This window comes from Gossypium hirsutum, chromosome D11, assembly GCF_007990345.1.
Source record: "Gossypium hirsutum isolate 1008001.06 chromosome D11, Gossypium_hirsutum_v2.1, whole genome shotgun sequence".
NCBI classification, from domain to species: domain Eukaryota; kingdom Viridiplantae; phylum Streptophyta; class Magnoliopsida; order Malvales; family Malvaceae; genus Gossypium; species Gossypium hirsutum.
In genome coordinates this window covers 12,583,610-12,601,477 of record NC_053447.1, presented here as the reverse complement: position 1 = coordinate 12,601,477, position 17,868 = coordinate 12,583,610, and the positions used below count along the sequence as shown (strand labels likewise).

Genomic DNA, 17,868 nt, shown 5'->3' with positions numbered 1-17,868 from the left:
ACAGCATGATAATATGATAGTATAAAAATTTCGTTACGAAATTTTACTGTTTGTATGCTCAATTGGTGAAAAAGGATTAAATCTCGTAAAGTACGAAAGTTGTGTTCTATTAGCTAAAGGTGTTAAATAGCTATATAAACTTAAAGTGGAGGTCCTTATGTGGTAATTAGACCATTAATTTAGTTCGTGGATGTGCATGGCTTGGTAATTATGAAAATTTTAAAGTTAGGTAAGGTTAAAATGGTAATAGTCAATTAATGAATAAATTAAATAAAACAAAATACCAACACATTTGCTTCATCTTCTCCACCGAAAATACAAGGAAGAAATAGGTTTTTGAAGCTTAAAAATTCAGCCAAGTGAAGTCCTTGCATGTAAGTGTTATTTTGCCCAGTTTTTGATGATTTTTATGTTTTCGGGATCGTTGTAGCTTAACATTGATAACTAGGGGACTAATTTGCAAAACTATTGAATATTTTAAGTTTTTCCATTGATTAATATGTTAGGGTTTTGAGGTTTAATGGAAGAAAATGAATCATTGTTGTTAATTAAACAACTTTTGTTAAGTGAGTTTTGTTGAAATTGTCAATTAGGGGTTAATTTGTGAAATGTGAAAATTTTGTGTTAAATGTGTGAATTTTTTAAATGTATGGGCTGATATAAGCATATATAGAATTCAGATAGGCTTATATGTGGATGAAATTGCATGAATTTCATTTTACGAGCCTAGGGACTAAATTGTAAAGAATTCTAAAGTATAGGGGCAAAATATTAATTTTGCCATAACATGATTTTTGGATTGAATTGTATAGAATGAGGATTAAATTAGTTAAATTTGATTATATAGATCAAGAAAAGCAACATTCAGAATTAAATCGGGGAAAAGACAAAATAGTGGACTAATCTATCAATTTTTTCCATACTAATTCGAGGTAAGTTCGTATGTTTAATAAGCATTAAATATATGTGTTTTAAATGCTTTATTATTATATTTGTGATTATACGACTCTACAAAAATATTCGACGAAGTTTCGGCGACGTAAGGATCCCGATTGAACCTTAGGAATAGATATGATACAAATGACATGTCATTAGGGGTTACCGTATTTTGGGTGCTAATCTCGTACGTCCTACCGGTGGCTGAGTTTTCGGCATGTGTTGCGGTTACTTTACAGCTTGTGTGAGCAGCACCGTATAGCTACGTCTTGACTGACAGCTTGTGTGAGCAAACCCAGTTATGGCTCGAGAGAGAGCATTGATACGAGATATGAGATAGTGGTGGTTTTGAACACATATTGGCACTTAGTGTGCAAGATACCCGTGTATCCGATATTATCCTAAGTGGTTCAACGGGCACCGTGTTGTTACGAGGATAATACGAGTTCGACACGAACTAGTACATGTATTTTTGTGAAATATGAGAAGTGGTATATATTGAAATATGAATTCATGGCCAACATGGTTGATGATTATGTGTTAGACTTTTGGGCCAAATTGAGTTGTATTATGCCTTATTGTAGCTTACCTAAATTGTGGTTGATCGGTAAGTTGTATTTTTAGTTATACGAACTTAATAAGCTTAATTGCTTACTTTGTTTTATTTTCATGTTTTATAGTGCTTCAGAAGCTCATTCGGATTGGAAGTTGTCGGAGATTGCATCACACTATCAAACATTTATTTTGGTACTTTGGACTTTATATTTTGATTAAATGGCATATGTAGGTCATTTTGGCTAATGGTAGCCTATATGTTTTGGTCATGTATTTAGCCATTTGATTTGGCTTGTTTTGATATATTTTGTGATGTATATACATGTGTAAATGGCCTTATTATATATGGTGTATGGTTGCCATGTAAATGTCTTGCTTGTGAATTGGTATTTTGGATACCAAATGGTTGAGATTGATGAGTGGCATATATGTTAAGTTTTAGGCACAATGATGCATGTATGTGTTAGACCATTTAGGTATGTTGAGATACATAGTTGCATGCTATTAAGTGGTCAATTGAGATGCTTGTGGACATCATGATGTATGTGTGGATATACATATTATAAGCTTGATATTGGTTGGTTTTGAATGTCTAATTATGTCATGGTTGTATACAAATTGTTGTGTTTAGGTTGGTACCAATTTGCGTGAGAAATATGGCTTGGAAAATGACCTATTTTTGTCCACACGGGCAGAGACACAGGCGTCTGTCACACACGGCTAGGTGACACGGTCGTGTGTCCCCTGATACTTCTTTAGAAAAACAAGTTAGTAGCTTTACATGGCCTAGCACACTAGCGTATGGCTTGGCTGTATGGTACAAGTCGGTATACCCTCTAGTTTTCACATGGCCTGGCAGACGGGCGTGTGAGGCTATTTCGAAGGATACATGGCCTGACACACAGGCATGTGGTCTGGCCGTGTGACCCAAGTCAGTATGCTCACTAGTTTGGGCACGGGCAAGGCACGGACATGTGGCCCTATTTCGAATGCCCATACAGCCTGGCCACACGAGCGTGTGTCCCTTATACCTTTGAAAAATTTCAATGTTTTCTTAAAAATTTCTTGAGTACTCGATTTAGTCCCGAAGCATTTTTAATGTCTAATTTGGGTCTCGAGGGCTCCTATTAGGGATTATATGAATGAATTTGAATGTTGTATGTGATTTATCGAATCCTGCGAAATTATGTTTTTGTGCGAACCTATATTTGTGTGTTGGTTTGCAATCTCTTGTAATGATAAGGCATGCGAGTTATGTCTAATTGTGATGCAAAGCCTTTAAGTGTGATGCGAATCTGTAAATATTTTTAAGTGTTGGAATTACTCTATTGCATAATAGGGAACTTTTGCATGCAAACCCTTGTGTTTTATGAATATATGGTTTTTTGCTGCTTTGTTAAAGAGTAACACTATGTTTAGGTGCTATGTATAAGTAGTGTGTTGGAAGTTAGGTTTGGAGTTAATAGAGAGTCACTTAAGTAGCTAATGTGGCGCACTGGATTTAGGTCAAATTTTCTCGCCGGGGTTTAGGGTGTTACATATATAATTTATAATATAATTTTATAAAAAATATTTAACTGGGTTAATAACATTAATGCACTCCCATAGTTAAATATTAGCATAGATATTTTCTATATAAGGTAGGTTCGTAAGACATAATCACAGAAATTAACTGCAATTTTTCTACGTGGCAAGCGAAGACTTGTTTAGGTAGATTTGCAATGAAAGTTTAACACGTACCATGGCGGTCGCCGTTAACGTAGTCTTCCTTCCAAAGTAGAAATTTGGAAGCTAAAATAAACGTGAACTTCCAGGATTTTGCTCCCCATTCCATCTTTAGCAGGCTGAACAGACCTCCCCCTTAACACAAAAAAATCTGCACGAGGTGGCCAACCCCAATATTTTTTATTATTAAAATATAATAAACTTTGAATGCTTGGTGAAGGAGAGAGGGACTTAACATTCAGGCGGGCCCCTTAACCCACTCACCCTACTGAATCCAATGAATCCTCTTCTTGTATCATTTCCCCTTCTATAAATACATCCACCTAAGGTATCCCATTTCACTTCCCCCCAGCACTTACTCTCCCTTCCTCTTTCCATCTTCTTTCTTCTATTCAATCTCCTCCACACACACACAAACACACACATATATATATCTCTGCTGCTAAACTCAATTAATAACAGCATATACTTTGATGGGCAACGCTGATTATGTGTACCCTTCCACCAATGAGTACCGTCAATGTGCTCACCCAGTGGCGGTTCCTCCGCCACAACCATTCTTCAAGTCATTCAAAAACTCTCTCAAGGAGACGTTTTTCCCAGATGACCCACTTCGACAATTCAAGAACAAAACACCCTCTCGGAAGTTTTTTCTGGGACTGCAATATTTCTTGCCCATTCTTGAATGGGGTCCTCGTTACACCTTCCAGTTCTTGAAATCTGACCTCATTTCGGGGATCACCATAGCCAGTCTTGCTATCCCTCAGGGTATTAGCTATGCAAAGCTAGCTAACTTGCCGCCTATACTCGGCCTATGTAAGTTCCTAAATATTAACAACCTAATTAGATTACTACACACAACTCTTTTGTTTCAGTGGGTTGACTCGTGAATAGTAGTTTACTGATCAACTTTTCCTTTGGTGGGAAAAATAAAGATTCAAGCTTTATTCCACCACTGATTTATGCGATGATGGGAAGTTCAAGAGATTTGGCAGTAGGGACTGTTGCAGTTGCATCACTTCTCATAGGTTCTATGTTGGGGGACGAAGTAAACGCTACTGAGAATCCTGCGCTTTATCTTCACCTTGCTTTCACAGCAACTTTTTTCGCCGGCCTTCTGCAAGCTTCCTTAGGCCTCTTAAGGTACATTAATTCAGCCACCCACTTACTCTCTTGTTTCCCTTTTTGGAGGACATTGGTTAATAATGTAATGAAAATTACACTTAAAATATAAGTAAAGTATATGCCAATATGGGTTAAAAACAAGATCTAGAAAGGCGGCATTTTTTGTTATAGCGTCTTAAATTTGACAAAAAAAAAAAGAGAAGGGATTAGAGCACAACATACGTACTTTGTCTTCTCGCTGCTGGAATTATTGTCCTCTGCTGCTGGCTGGCTGGATATGTATTTTAAAAAAAAAATTCATGTCCAGTAAGAATTTAAAAAAAAGGAATTATTGCTATATATGTCATAGAGAATCTACACAGAATACGATTGAACCATTGTTTTCACGACGGCAATTGTCATTTATTGTTTGATAACAACTTAAAAAGCCAAAAAAAGAAAAATTACACGGTAGAAATAATAATTAAATTAGCTGATATTCTATTTCTTCATGGTAAATTCTAAAATTTACTTGAAATTTTTTGTGGTGTTTTTTGCAGGCTAGGGTTTATAGTGGATTTCCTTTCACATGCGACGATAGTAGGGTTCATGGGAGGAGCAGCCACCGTAGTGATATTGCAACAGCTAAAGGGAATTCTGGGACTTCAACACTTCACTCAATCTACTGATATTATCTCCGTCTTGCGCTCAGTGTTTTCCCAGATTCATGAGGTCAACTTTTATTTTTATTTCTCTATATATCTTTATATTGTCAATTTCTTCTTTTATAATTTCATTCCATATAGAAATGAAATTGAAAAACAAACAATTTTTTAAAAGGCCTGTTTTTATAATTTATTCATATGGAAATATGCGTACATAACATTTTCCTTAAATCCAAAGTTCGGATATATCATTAGAAACCTATATGGATTGTGTTTATTAAAAAATTAATATTTTTATTATATAGTACTTTTTTCTATAAATCTGAACTAAAAGTTTTATTATATGATATAATATATGGTATGGTTCACAGCTATATAGAATTAATTATAAACAAATTATTTTTTATGTGCTAACTATTATGACAGATGGTTTGCATGCGGTAGTTTTGTTTGGTAATAATATGATTGTCTGACTGACAGCCGTAATTTGTAATATCTATACAGTGGAGATGGGAGAGTGGTGTGCTGGGCGCTGTTTTCCTTTTCTTCCTCCTCCTCAGCAGATACTTCGTAAGTAAATCTTATGATTTATAGGGGTTGTTGCGTGGTGTAACTTTTAGCATCTAAAGCAGCTCCCTCTGAGAGGGATGGATATGTTTAATTAGCCTTTTTGTATGAAGAAATCTTATAATATATATTGGTGGATGACAAGCAGAGTAAAAAACGACCCAAATTCTTCTGGATATCAGCAATGGCACCTTTGACAACGGTCATTCTTGGAAGTCTACTCGTTTACTTGACCCATGCTGAAAAACACGGTGTTGATGTGGTAAGCCGCCTTTTGTCTTTTTCTTATTCTTTTATATTTAAACGATTCACCCTTTTCTCTTGTTTCACTTTTAAACTATGGATCTGTCTACTTTAAGTTTTTATATCTATATAATGATGTAGCTTTTGCAGACGAAAAGGGTCATTAGAATTTATAATATATAATTTTATGTTACGAAACATCCAATAAAAAAATATTTACCACAATGAACTGCAACAAAATTGTCCACTAAGAACCAACATACTGGACCACCAGAACAAGTAAAGTTATATATTAAATGAATTTTGCTGCGTTCCATCAATTGATTTCCTGTTGTTTCTTGCTGTTTTGGTTAAACTATATGATCAAATTTCTCTATATTTCTTGTCTTAAAAGAAAGTACAAAGGGAAGTGGAAAATGTAACATTTTTATGATCAACTACAAAAATTATACTTTTCTATTTCGTACCATACAATTTAGTTCTTTTTTATTTTGGTGAAAGATGAAGAGTTGTGACTTTGTTGCAACCTTGCTGATGTGACAATGACAGATTGGAAACTTGAAGAAAGGGTTGAATCCACCTTCTTTTGGGGATTTCGTATTTACCTCTCCCTATTTGACAACAGCTGTGAAGACTGGCATGATCACTGGCATCATTGCTCTTGCTGTAAGCTACCCTTCTGACCTATAACTTTGATCTCATCTTTAAATCTTACACATTTTCGTTTTCATTACTTTAATGACAAAACATGGACTAATTCTAGTTGTTGGTTGTCGTTAATACAGGAAGGAATAGCAGTGGGGAGAAGTTTTGCAATGTTCAAGCACTACAGCATTGATGGGAACAAAGAAATGGTAGCCATTGGGACCATGAACATTGTTGGTTCTTGCTTTTCTTGCTATCTCACAACTGGTAAATCCCACTTCCTTTCTTTTATAAGTTTTGAAGTTCATTCTGCTTCTAGTTTGCTAATTATGGCATTGGTGTTGACATGTTTTCAGGGCCATTCTCTCGATCAGCTGTTAACTTCAATGCGGGATGTAAAACAGCAATGTCGAACGTTGTAATGGCCATTGCAGTTATGTTCACATTGCTGTTCTTAACACCATTGTTCCATTACACTCCCCTCGTAGTGTTGTCTGCAATTATAATCTCTGCAATGCTTGGCCTCATTGATTACGAGGCTGCAATTCATCTTTGGAAAGTCGATAAATTCGATTTCGTGGTGTGTATGGGTGCATATATCGGTGTTGTTTTCGCGAGTGTGGAGGTTGGATTAGTCATAGCGGTATATATCGACGAAAACACAAATGAAATGAACTTATTTCCTTCATCCAAACAACAAAATTCCGTAATAATCCTTTGGTGTAAAATGCAGGTTGCTATCTCTGTTCTGAGATTGCTGCTGTTTGTTGCGAGACCGAAGACCTTCGTTCTTGGAAACCTTCCGAATTCAACCATCTATAGGAGTGTTGAGCAATATCCAACCACAAACGATGTTCCTGGGATTCTTATACTTCAAATAGATGCTCCAATTTACTTTGCTAATTCAAGCTACTTAAGAGAAAGGTTCTTGAATTTGATTGCTTAAATACTATCTCAAAAAGAGTACCAAATCAATTTCAAAGTTATAATCAGACATCATTATTTGATCAAATTGAAGTTACCCTTATCATGAGATTGCTGATCTATCAGGATCTCAAGGTGGATTGATGAAGAGGAAGACAAGTTGAAATCTACAGGGGAAACTAGCTTACAGTATGTTATATTTAATATGAGTGGTGAGTGATTTATAGATCCAGCAAGAACTGCATGCTATTTGCAAATATTAAAGAAAAAGTTAATCTAACGGGGGTTTACATTTTTGGTTTCACAGCTGTTGGTAACATTGATACCAGTGGAATAAGCATGCTCGAAGAAGTGAAGAAAATAACTGATAGAAGGGGGCTCAAGGTATTCCCTCCTACAATTACCTGTAATATTGTGTAAAATTAATGGACAAACTTAACAAAATTTATCATTCTACTTGTGTAGCTTGTGTTGGCCAACCCAGGAGCTGAAGTGATGAAGAAACTGAACAAATCGAAGTTCATAGAGACAATAGGTAAAGAATGGATATACTTGACAGTAGGAGAAGCTGTTGAAGCCTGCAATTACAAGCTTCATACATGCAAACCAGACGCCACCAATGAGGACTCGCAACCATGGAACAATGTCTAATCTTAATAGGTTTTTTATGCATCAGAAACATAAATTTTCTTTTAAATTAAAGCCCAAGTATGTATCGGTTAGTACTCGCTTCTGCATCAGAGAATCAGGATGTATGATGTTAGGCATTGCTGAATCAACAAGAAATAACCCAATTGTGAAGTTAGGCTTTTAGAGATGCTTCAATTGGAAGTGAAAGGGCTATTTTTCCTCTTCCAGGTATATGCAAGTTGTAGAGTGATACATATCATGGCAATGAAGATTTTTAACAAAAAAAAAAAAAAGCATAAAGGAATGCTCAATGCTGTTTACAACAATACAATTAATTAATTTGTTTTCTGAGTAAGTTTCGCAACTCAAGCAATGGTTAGAACCATTTTGGAAACAAATCAAGTGACAATATAATGCATGTTGAGAGATGGCACAGGTTGATATGGGGTCACCTATTTCTTGGCTGCAATTACTTAAAGAACCATATGGCAAAATGTTTGGTCTTGGGTCCCACTATGTGTAGGAAAGCTCACTTAGCCCTTGTACTAGCTGGGTGACCATTGTAGTTCACTATGTGTAGTAAATTTACTACTAGCTGGGTGACCATTGTAGTTCCACGGTGATTTGTTAGTCCCAACACAACGAAACAAAACTTTAATATAAGCAAGAAGTGGCTAACAGGAGCAGGGAACTACAGTGGGCTTATACATAGCAAACTTAATGGGAAAGATATGCTATATCCATCACTCTTCCCTTTACTTCATCATGTACTTAATTTGGAGGGGGAGAAACAACAAACTCAAGGGATCAGAGAGTCAGCTGCTTGATCAAGTCAGCATGCATCTTTATGGTTTTTCAAACATTGTTTATGACACAGTAAATCTAAATCTTGTGAATGCTTGGAAACTTGACATTGATTTTGTATAATTGCTGTAATTTTGTAGCAACATTGATGCTTGCTTTGGATAATAAAATAAGACCAAAACCTATCTGACATGTACCAATTGGAGCACAGCAATTGCAGCATCTTGGCCACAGATCCAATTTCCAAGCGTGGTGTTTCCCAAATTTCCTTGTAAGTGAGCTAACATCACTTCAGAGTGAAACACTTGAATAAACAGCTCTTAGTGCAGTACACAAAAGATTAAAGCATACGAAAACAATATTTGTTGACCTTGAAGAAAACCATTTCCATTGAAATCCAAATTTTATGCCGAAGTAAACAAACATATACAGAAGGGAACTTTTAGGCTATAAAAGTGCATCTTCTTGAGATCAGAGATATTGCCTGCCTTTAATATACAGCAGAAATGGATCTCTAAATTAAAAGAAGAAGCAAGCCTGTATAAGAAAGTACATATGTGAAACACAACTAGTAAGGCAGATTTATAGACACGATGCAACTAAAGTCAAAATACTGGTAACTGCTGAAAATGTAAATGTGCCGATGATGAGCAATTGCCTCAATCTCCGTTAGTTGGGGGATGCACGCATGCGCAGAAGGGTGATTTCTTCTTCTTCTGGCTACTTTTTACCCCACCATATAGATAGTCCCGCAACAAAACTCTTCTTCTACGCTCAGTGATTCTGGTTTGTGCTTTGCTTTCTTTTTTATCATCAAGATTCAGTAAGAAAAACTGTATCTTCTGCACCTCCAACTGCAACCGGCCAATCTTTTCGGACCCTCTTCTTGCTTGTTCTGATACTCTTCGTCTCCTCACGCTCCCATTCTCATCTGGTTCTAGTGCAGATTTCCCATCAAACGACCAGGAGCCATCTTCAACGTGTGTCATCAATTTGTGATTGACATCAAATAGCTTCGTGATGGCTTCTTCAGCTTCTTCTAGCTGCTCCTTAACTGTACCATATTCAATTCCTTTCCCCTTTTTGCCTGTCTCAATTATCTCTACCTTCTTCTTCAGGTCCTGCACAGTTATTTGAAGGTTAGCCAACTTTTGCACATCAGAATCAAGTCTTTCTAAAATCTTCCTCTTGCTTCCGTTATTGTTGGGCTCTGCAAATCTCTTCGAGCTCTCTTTATCTACACCCAACTCCTTCACAAGAGATTCTGTAGAGGGAGTTCTGCTCTTGCCTGCCTTCACAGTTCCAATCTGTCGGTAGTCAGTTGGTGCAGTGGCCATCTTCTGGGCCTTGCTGACTTTCAGGTCGGCATTAGCATCATGGTCAGCAGTTTCCCACAACTCAAGCGTCTCAGTATCAACCTCTGCAGCAGTTCCTCTCCTGCTTAACCCATAAGACGAGCACTCAGATACCTGATCAAGTATAATGTCTTTTGTCATCATCTCATTTTCTTCAGATATTTCAGGTGTTGGTCTCTGCATGTTGACATTGTTACTGAGCCCATTGCCAAGTTCCTCCTCTTCTTGTCTAGCACTTACGTGCCTCTTTGCTCTAACACTTTCTCCACTAGAGCTGCTTCCATATCTTAATTCTTCAATCTGTCTTGTAGCAGTCACTAGTTTGGAATTGAGATTTAAGTTCTCCAGCATTGCAAGCTTTTCCATTTCCAGAACTGCTTTTTCAATAGCTTTAATTCTCATATGGATACCCTGCAAGTCGGAAAAGCCATTGGGAACCAAGCCAATTTGACCTTCACTTGTTGGCTGACAGTTTTCAGCATGAAATTCAGTCCCCAGATTGGGGTCCTGGAAAACAAGACAACTGTAAGTCAAAGATTCAAAGTTCATAGCCATTCAAGATCCATGGCACTGTTAACATAGATGATAACTTACTGACAAAGTCCCATTTACATCCAACTTATTCAGATCTAAATAGAACTAGCTAGGCCTTGCACAAGTGAAACAAACCCAGAAACACACATATCCCAGTTAACACAAAGATTAAGAAAACAAATAGTTGGGGGAAAACAAGAAGAGGAATTTTACTATATGGTCACAGGCTAACCGCTAATATGGCCCCTAAAAGGTCATAGAAACAACGGTGCCAAACATTAATTCAATAAAAATACTAAATAAATTTCACCTTAGGAACAAGAAGTTCAAAAATTATCGTTGGTAAACATATTCTGGTGCCAACTTGGAGAATTAGGGGCAAAAATTTGCTAGTGCAATAAACCATTACATGCTCAAAGACAAGTGGTTAGCTTAGAACATAAGTTGTATATTCAACCAAATAGCATGAAGAGGTCCATATTGCTTTCACTTTTTTAAAATTTAAAATGCAATGGAACAGATATTACCTCTTCATTATAATCTGTAGGAAGTTTAGGATGCAAAAGAGTTCGACTCTCCAAAGATGTCACACTATCCAAGAGAGAAACAATTGCAGGAACATATGCTGCCAACTGAGCTTTAAGTCCTCCATTCTCGCATTCCAAGCTTCTAACACTTCTTTCCAGCTCTTCTACCTCCATGGCTGTGGAATTTCTTGTACTTTCAAGGAATTTGCATTCCTTCCCGAGCTCATGAGCCTTCTCTTCAAAAATTACTTCACGTATAGCTGAAGTCTGTAGCTCATCAAACCATGCAGCAGCCTGAGTTTCCCAAATTTCAACTTTAATTCTTTCCTTCTGTAGTTCAAAGCTCAAACTCTCCTCCCTGTGTTTGCTTTCTTCAAGCTCCTCATTCAATTTCAACAATTCAACCTCAAGTTTCTGATTAGCCTCACTAATGCTTTCAGTCTCCTTAATTTGATGATCATAGTCCCCAGATAGTTTCAGAATTTGCCTCTTTTGATCTTCTCCTATCAGCTTGACCTCCTCAAATTTAGTCTGCAGATCCTCCAAAACTTTATGCAGCTGGGCTGTCTCCTCTTGACTCGCACTGAGCATTTTCTCTACTTCCAATAGCGCAATCTCCCTCTGGCACAACAGATCCTTCGCCCTTGCAACTTCATCATTTAGCTGATTACCAACAGATCTAACTGAAACCAGTTCATTCTCCAATTTTTTCATTGAATCCTTGAGATTTGAATTTTCCATTTGCAAATCTTCAAATTTTCTCTCCATCATCTTCAGTTTTCCCTCAAGATCATTATTGAGACATTTGAGTTTACCCAGATTGTCATTTAAATACTTTATTTCCTCAAAATTATTAGCAATAATATCCTTCAAAATGAGAGAAATGTTACTTTGAGATATTGCTTCGCAAATTACAGCATGATTTTCATCTTCTAGATTATGTTTCTGCTTGCCCAAGTCCAAAACTTCCTTCATCAAAGATCTTTTCTCATCTAGCACCTTGCAGTTGTCTTCCAGTGAAGTCTGATATTGCCTTTGCAAGGCTAACAGTTGTCCACGAACACTTATCAATTCAGTCTGCAAAGCGTCTTCTCTTTGGTTTACCTCTACCACTTTTGATCTCAGTACTTCATTCATATCCGCAAGTTTTTCAGCTCTGATCAGCAGCTCCGAAAACTGCACAGACTGAACCTTCAACTCCTGCCGTACTGAGTTCTTCTCAGCAGCAAGAGTTTCTGCCTCTAGTTTCAGTTGCCCAAGCAGTGCAATAAGAACTGAATTCTCAATTATGAACCGCTGATTTTCATCCAGAGACTTCAAAAGTGAATTTTGCATCTCTTGTAGTCTGCCAAATACACAGTCAAGAACTAATTGGTCTTGTTTGATCTTATCATCACAACCATGGATATCATCAATCTCAAGAGTCCTTGACATCTGATAAAGCCCCATTCTCAGTATGGTAATTTGATCGAATAAGGTTTTGATCTCCACCTGCTTTTCACAATTGCCAAGCTCCAATTCAGAGATAAGTTTTTCTGACAATTTGGAGGCTTCCAAGAGTTTCCTACACTCAAGCAATAGGGACATATTCTTGTCTTCCAGATCTTGTGCACATTTCTGCAAGATGAAAATGTCTACCTGAGCATTCATGGCCTTGTCCAGTTCTTCTTCATATTCTTTCTTCCTGAGCAGACTTTCCCCTTGTAGGACATGGATCTGTGATTCCATAGCAGTTTCTCGGGTTCTACTCAACTGCACAAAACTCGCATGTTGCTGCATTTCAGCCTCTAGCGACTTTTGTAGCTCTTCCACTTCACGAAGTGTTGATTCTCTCTCTTTCTCCAGACCTACATGTTTTTCTTCTAGTCCCATATATCTTTTCTCTAAATCTTCCAGCCTTTTCTGATTGACATCCAACTGAGAAATCAAACCTTCTCTTTGTGTTATCAGGCCAGATTTCTCATCACCAAGCAACAAGAATGAGTTTTCTAGGCTCCTTATTTTTTGCCTCAGTCCTTCAAGTTCAGCATTAGCATCAAAAAGGGTATTCTCCAGAAAGTTATTCTTCTCAGAAAGCTTCTCCATATTCTCAGTTGCAGTCTGTAACTGAGAAATGAGTGTGTCCTTCTCAGCAGCAAGAGTGGATTTCTCTCTCAAAAGCGATTGACAAGATTCTTCTATTGTCTTTACTCTCCCCCGAACACCTTCTAGCTCAACATTCAAATCTGAGAGTGAATTCTCTAAAAGGGCATTTTTCTCAATAAGTTTCTCCATGATTTTCAACTTCTCCAGGAGGGCCAGTTTTTCATCTCTTTCTCTTTCGCAAACATCTTTTAGCTCTGTGTTCTCATCCCACAATTCCTTCACAGTTGATGCAAAGTTTTCAGGATTTAAGCAAACTGACTGAAGCTGCCCTGTCATATCCTGGTGTCTCTTGTTTAAGTCATTGAGCTCCTCTTTCAAACAGTAAATTTCTTGCTGAAGTGCATTTCTTTGGTCCACTCTAAGTTCAACTTCTGCTTCAAGTTTTGCAATAGTCTCCCTTAAGCTTAATATCTCATCTTGCAAATTTTGTATGGACATTGCTGAACTTAAATTGAGTTTGTTCAGCCCTGTATTTTCCTCCTTGACCCTCTGTAGCTCATCCTCTAAACTCTGATTACGAGTTTCAATGTCCTGCAAAATTTGAGCCCTATTCTGAAGCTCCATGGCCAGAGATCTGAGTTCTTCCTGAGACTGAGAGTGCAAATGCTGCAGAGTTTGAAATGCTGTTTCAGCCTCCATAAATCTCAGGCGCTCCACTTGTATGGAGGCCCAAAGCCTCCCCAACTCCTTGTGCTTCTCCGTTAGTTCTTGGCTTTGATCCCCCATCTTCTGCACCAAAGACTCCACCTCAGTATGCAGACTCTGATTGGTTCTCTCCAACAGACTACACCTTTCTTCTGCACCTTTTAACTTTGCAGCCCCATCATCTATCTCACTTTTGAGCCTTTGAGCCTCCTCCTGGGCACATCGAAGTCTGTTTTCCAGGATAGAAATTGTCTCCAAGCACTGCTGGTACTGAAGAGCAGCTGCTTCCTTATCTTTGGTCAGCTCAACAACTACTTGCTTTAAAGTTTCAACTTCACTTTCAGCTTTCTCAGCTCTTTCAGTCATTGTTCGGGCACTTTCTTGAGCATTTGACAATTTTTCTTCTAGATCGCTTATTGTCTCTGAACACTGCTTGTATCTAGCAAGAGCATCCTCCTTTTCAGCTTCTACTCTAGAAAGGTCCTGCTTTAATGCTTGAGCTTCTGTCTCGGCTTTACTAGCTCGCTCATTCAGTTCTCCAGCATCTTTTTGAGCATGAGAAATACTATTCTCAAGATTATTTATCTTCTCCAAGCACTGCTGGTATTGAACATGATTAGCTTCTCTTTCAGCCTGTAATTTGGTGAGGGCATCCTTCAAAGTCTGGACTTCAGCTTCAGCTTGACTTGCTCGTTCATTTAATCCCTGGGAATCCTCTTGTGCACGAGAGACTTCTCTCTCTAGGTTCGTTAATCTATCCAAGCTCTGCTGGTACTCAAGTAGGCCTGCTTCTTTTTCAGCTTCTAATCTCGCAAGAGCATTCTTCAAGGTTAAAATCTCCATCTCAGCTTTACTTACACGTTCAGACTCAGATGGGACTCGAACCCTGAGATCAGAACCATCATCGTCTTGCAGACTTCTTTCTTTCTTCTCTACATCATGAAAGTTGAGAATTTTTCTAGCCCTTCCTTCCGCACACTTGACATGATTTGTAGATTCTTCGGAACCTAATACATCATTGAAATGTTTCAGACCCTTTCTGCTCATTGGAGATTCAGATTCTTCTGAGAATGCTACATTCCTCTTGATAGCATGCGAAGAGATCCCCACAGCATCCTTCTGCAGCTCATCAGGCTCCAAATATGCTCGTACAAGTGGCGTCATCTCAGGTGTACAGGGATCAACCTCTGGAGCAAAACCTCCCGGCGAGTCATCTGCAAACACCATGGGAACTTGGTTCGGAAATACTTCAGCCATGGTCCGATGAGCCTGACGAAGCACCCCAGTTGCATGATCATATCTTTCAGCCAATGCACGGTATGCTCGATAAAACTCTTCAACCAATTTCATTAACTCTGGCCGTTTCTTGTAATACATCTCTGCTCGCCTGGCAAAGGAATCAGCATCTTCTTCAATGAGCTTGATCATTTGTTTGACTTTCGTATCCATATCTGTTCAAGCAGAATATAATTCAACAGGTCAAAAACAGGCATACGGAGAAAGAATGAATATTTCAATACTGCAAACTGCACAAAATTATAAAACCAGAGAAAGTGCAATATCATTGGCCTTTAATTAATCAATTTAGCTCTTTCAAACTTGATTTGATTAATGAAAGCCACCAAGCAAAGATGATTATACGCTTTACCTTGTGGCCTTAATACAGACTCACATAACATACCAAGCTTCTAAACAAAGCTCCCATACACATTTTAACTTAACTGTTTCCACTCAACTGTTTATAGCTCTATCACATCATTACTTCTTATAAAAATAAAATAATTGCAAGAATGGTAATGATTTATTTTGAATCTAGTGGCAATGATCATCGATCAGGGTACCTGTGAGATTCTCCTGTAGCCATTTAGAATTTTTCCGGCTTATGTGGCTGTTCCACCACCATGAGTACATGCCTTTAGAATCCGCCCGTTTCACAGTTGCCATGACTTCAGTCCTCAACAACACCACTTCCTGGTTCTGGCCACAGATTAGAATTCTCAATTGTGAGAACTAGGTGATGGATCAGCCAGGAGCAAGTTTTTTCGACTGCAAACTAGAGAGTTCTAATATTGACAAATTAAATGAAGTCTTGAAATCTCTCAGCCCTTGTGCTTATTTCCTGATAAACCAACAAACAAAAAACCAAATAATTCAGGTTTGACATGAAGCAAAAGCATTACTTGGATAACATGATCAGGAACTTCAAAAGATCAAGCAGAAATGGCAGAAAGATAACCTGATATAATCCAACAGTCCAAATATGTCAAGGAGCAACCTGATAACTGGTAACTGTTGAATCCAAAAGCCACAAGTTACCTAATCAAGAAAACGCATATTAGAACAGGTGGTTTGAAAAGGTAAGGTAGAATCTGATCAATCCGAAAAAAATGCTTAAACTTAAGCATAACATAAGAAACATCACAAACCATCTGATCGACATGAAATTAGTTAAATTTTATTAACTTAAGCATAATTCAACAGCTAAATTACCTGAGAAAGCTTACATAACTAAAGAAAAATAAAGACTAACAAAAACCATCGATTACTATTATTATTTTTAATATACAAAACCATTAAATACAGCACACAGGAAACGTAGAATAGAATTAAAAAGCTTACTATAATTTTTTGTCTTTTAAAAGAATGGTTTCTGGGTTTTGATCATAAGCACCTGTTAATGAACAAAAAATCAGCTTTTTCCAGTTTCAACCCATTTCCAAGTGACCTTCCTCTGCTACAACTCTCCCTTTCATTTTTTTCTTTTTCTCTATCTAAGCTGATTTTGGCTGCTTTTTTACGCTGAGAATTTGGTGCTATTTGAGAAGGATGTCAAAGTGGAATAGAAAAAAAAGACAAAAAGGATGGCCAAGGCAAAAAAAAACCCATTAAAAATAGTAAACCGAAAATAAATATATTTATTAAGCAAATAAATAGAAATGGAAAAAGAATAGGTATCTATTCGATTTAGTTTTATTGCAGCCTCTTGAAGAAAGAGAAAAATTAACAGGGAAGAAAGAATCAAACGGCTTAATGGACAACAAATGACGGTTTTGTCCCTTTGTGTTTAAGGTTTCGTAACTGCTGTTCCTCGTGTTTCTTTCTATGTTGGGTTTTGACAAAATTTCGTTTTAGGAATTAAAGAAAAAAATACAAGAAGAAGGAGATTGTGTTACCATAACAGTCAAACCCACTTTGATTCTTCCATTTTTTCCATTCTACTATTAAACAATTTCTGTGTATCCTTTGGAGGGATAATCATTTTTTTAACTTAAAATTAAGACAAATACTTATTTTGATTCAATTCTACATATTTAAAGAAATAAATATATATTTTCTTTATATTTTGGATAAATATACTTTTTCGTATATGCGATATTTATGTAAAATGATGTTATATCAATAATTATGTTAGTGATATGTAAAATTTGGATCAAATCAACATTTAATGTATAAAATAAAAAATTTGTATATAATATTACTCTTTGAACAAAAATTAATGTATAATTTTGACTATTATCCCTTTTAATAACTATTCAAAATTTAATAGGATGATAATGATGAGATTTTGTTATTAATCAAGAAAATAATATTGTGTTAATTACTTGGAGACGGATTATATTATATTGATACAATATAAGGGGTAAGAGATGGGGTAATACGATCATGTATTATATGATATTGTAATATATATATATAAGTTAAATTTGTGTATATAAATTTTGAATATTTTATTTTACAATAAAATAACAACTGTTGAATTACATAAGTAATGGTAATTACATCAATAAAATTTCTCACAAGTGTTGAATTAACTTAACTTTATCAAAAGATTCAATTTAATTGCTCACTTTGTAATTTATGTCG

The 17,868-nt window shown here is 36.8% G+C and overlaps 2 protein-coding genes across 4 annotated transcripts; one reads left to right on the top strand and one right to left on the bottom strand.

The window, feature by feature from the left end:
* The first annotated feature begins 3,539 nt into the window (after positions 1–3,539).
* LOC107923629 (sulfate transporter 3.1) lies at positions 3,540–8,225 on the top strand. 2 transcript variants are annotated; one of them, XM_016853818.2, is made up of 12 exons: positions 3,541–4,032; positions 4,152–4,359; positions 4,881–5,052; positions 5,490–5,555; positions 5,701–5,814; positions 6,345–6,461; positions 6,581–6,707; positions 6,797–7,083; positions 7,174–7,364; positions 7,491–7,576; positions 7,672–7,748; positions 7,830–8,225. In XM_016853818.2, exons 1-12 carry the CDS (start codon positions 3,690–3,692, stop codon positions 8,013–8,015), a joined length of 1,974 nt encoding a protein of 657 aa, XP_016709307.1. In that variant the 5' UTR covers positions 3,541–3,689; the 3' UTR covers positions 8,016–8,225. The 2 variants fall into 2 exon arrangements, with proteins under 2 accessions (XP_040962029.1, XP_016709307.1); XM_041106095.1 differs by having other exon boundaries at positions 3,540–4,032; positions 6,797–7,364.
* A 938-nt stretch (positions 8,226–9,163) lies between these two features.
* LOC107923628 (protein NETWORKED 1D) lies at positions 9,164–17,035 on the bottom strand. Of its 2 annotated transcripts, none has more exons than XM_016853817.2 (5): positions 16,676–17,035; positions 16,241–16,320; positions 15,846–16,123; positions 11,215–15,455; positions 9,164–10,660 (listed from the first exon to the last, which is right to left on the bottom strand). In XM_016853817.2, exons 3-5 carry the CDS (start codon positions 15,946–15,948, stop codon positions 9,458–9,460), a joined length of 5,547 nt encoding a protein of 1,848 aa, XP_016709306.1. In that variant the 5' UTR covers positions 15,949–16,123; positions 16,241–16,320; positions 16,676–17,035; the 3' UTR covers positions 9,164–9,457. The 2 variants fall into 2 exon arrangements, with proteins under 2 accessions (XP_016709306.1, XP_040962028.1); XM_041106094.1 differs by having other exon boundaries at positions 16,624–17,028.
* Between the last annotated feature and the right edge of the window lie 833 nt (positions 17,036–17,868).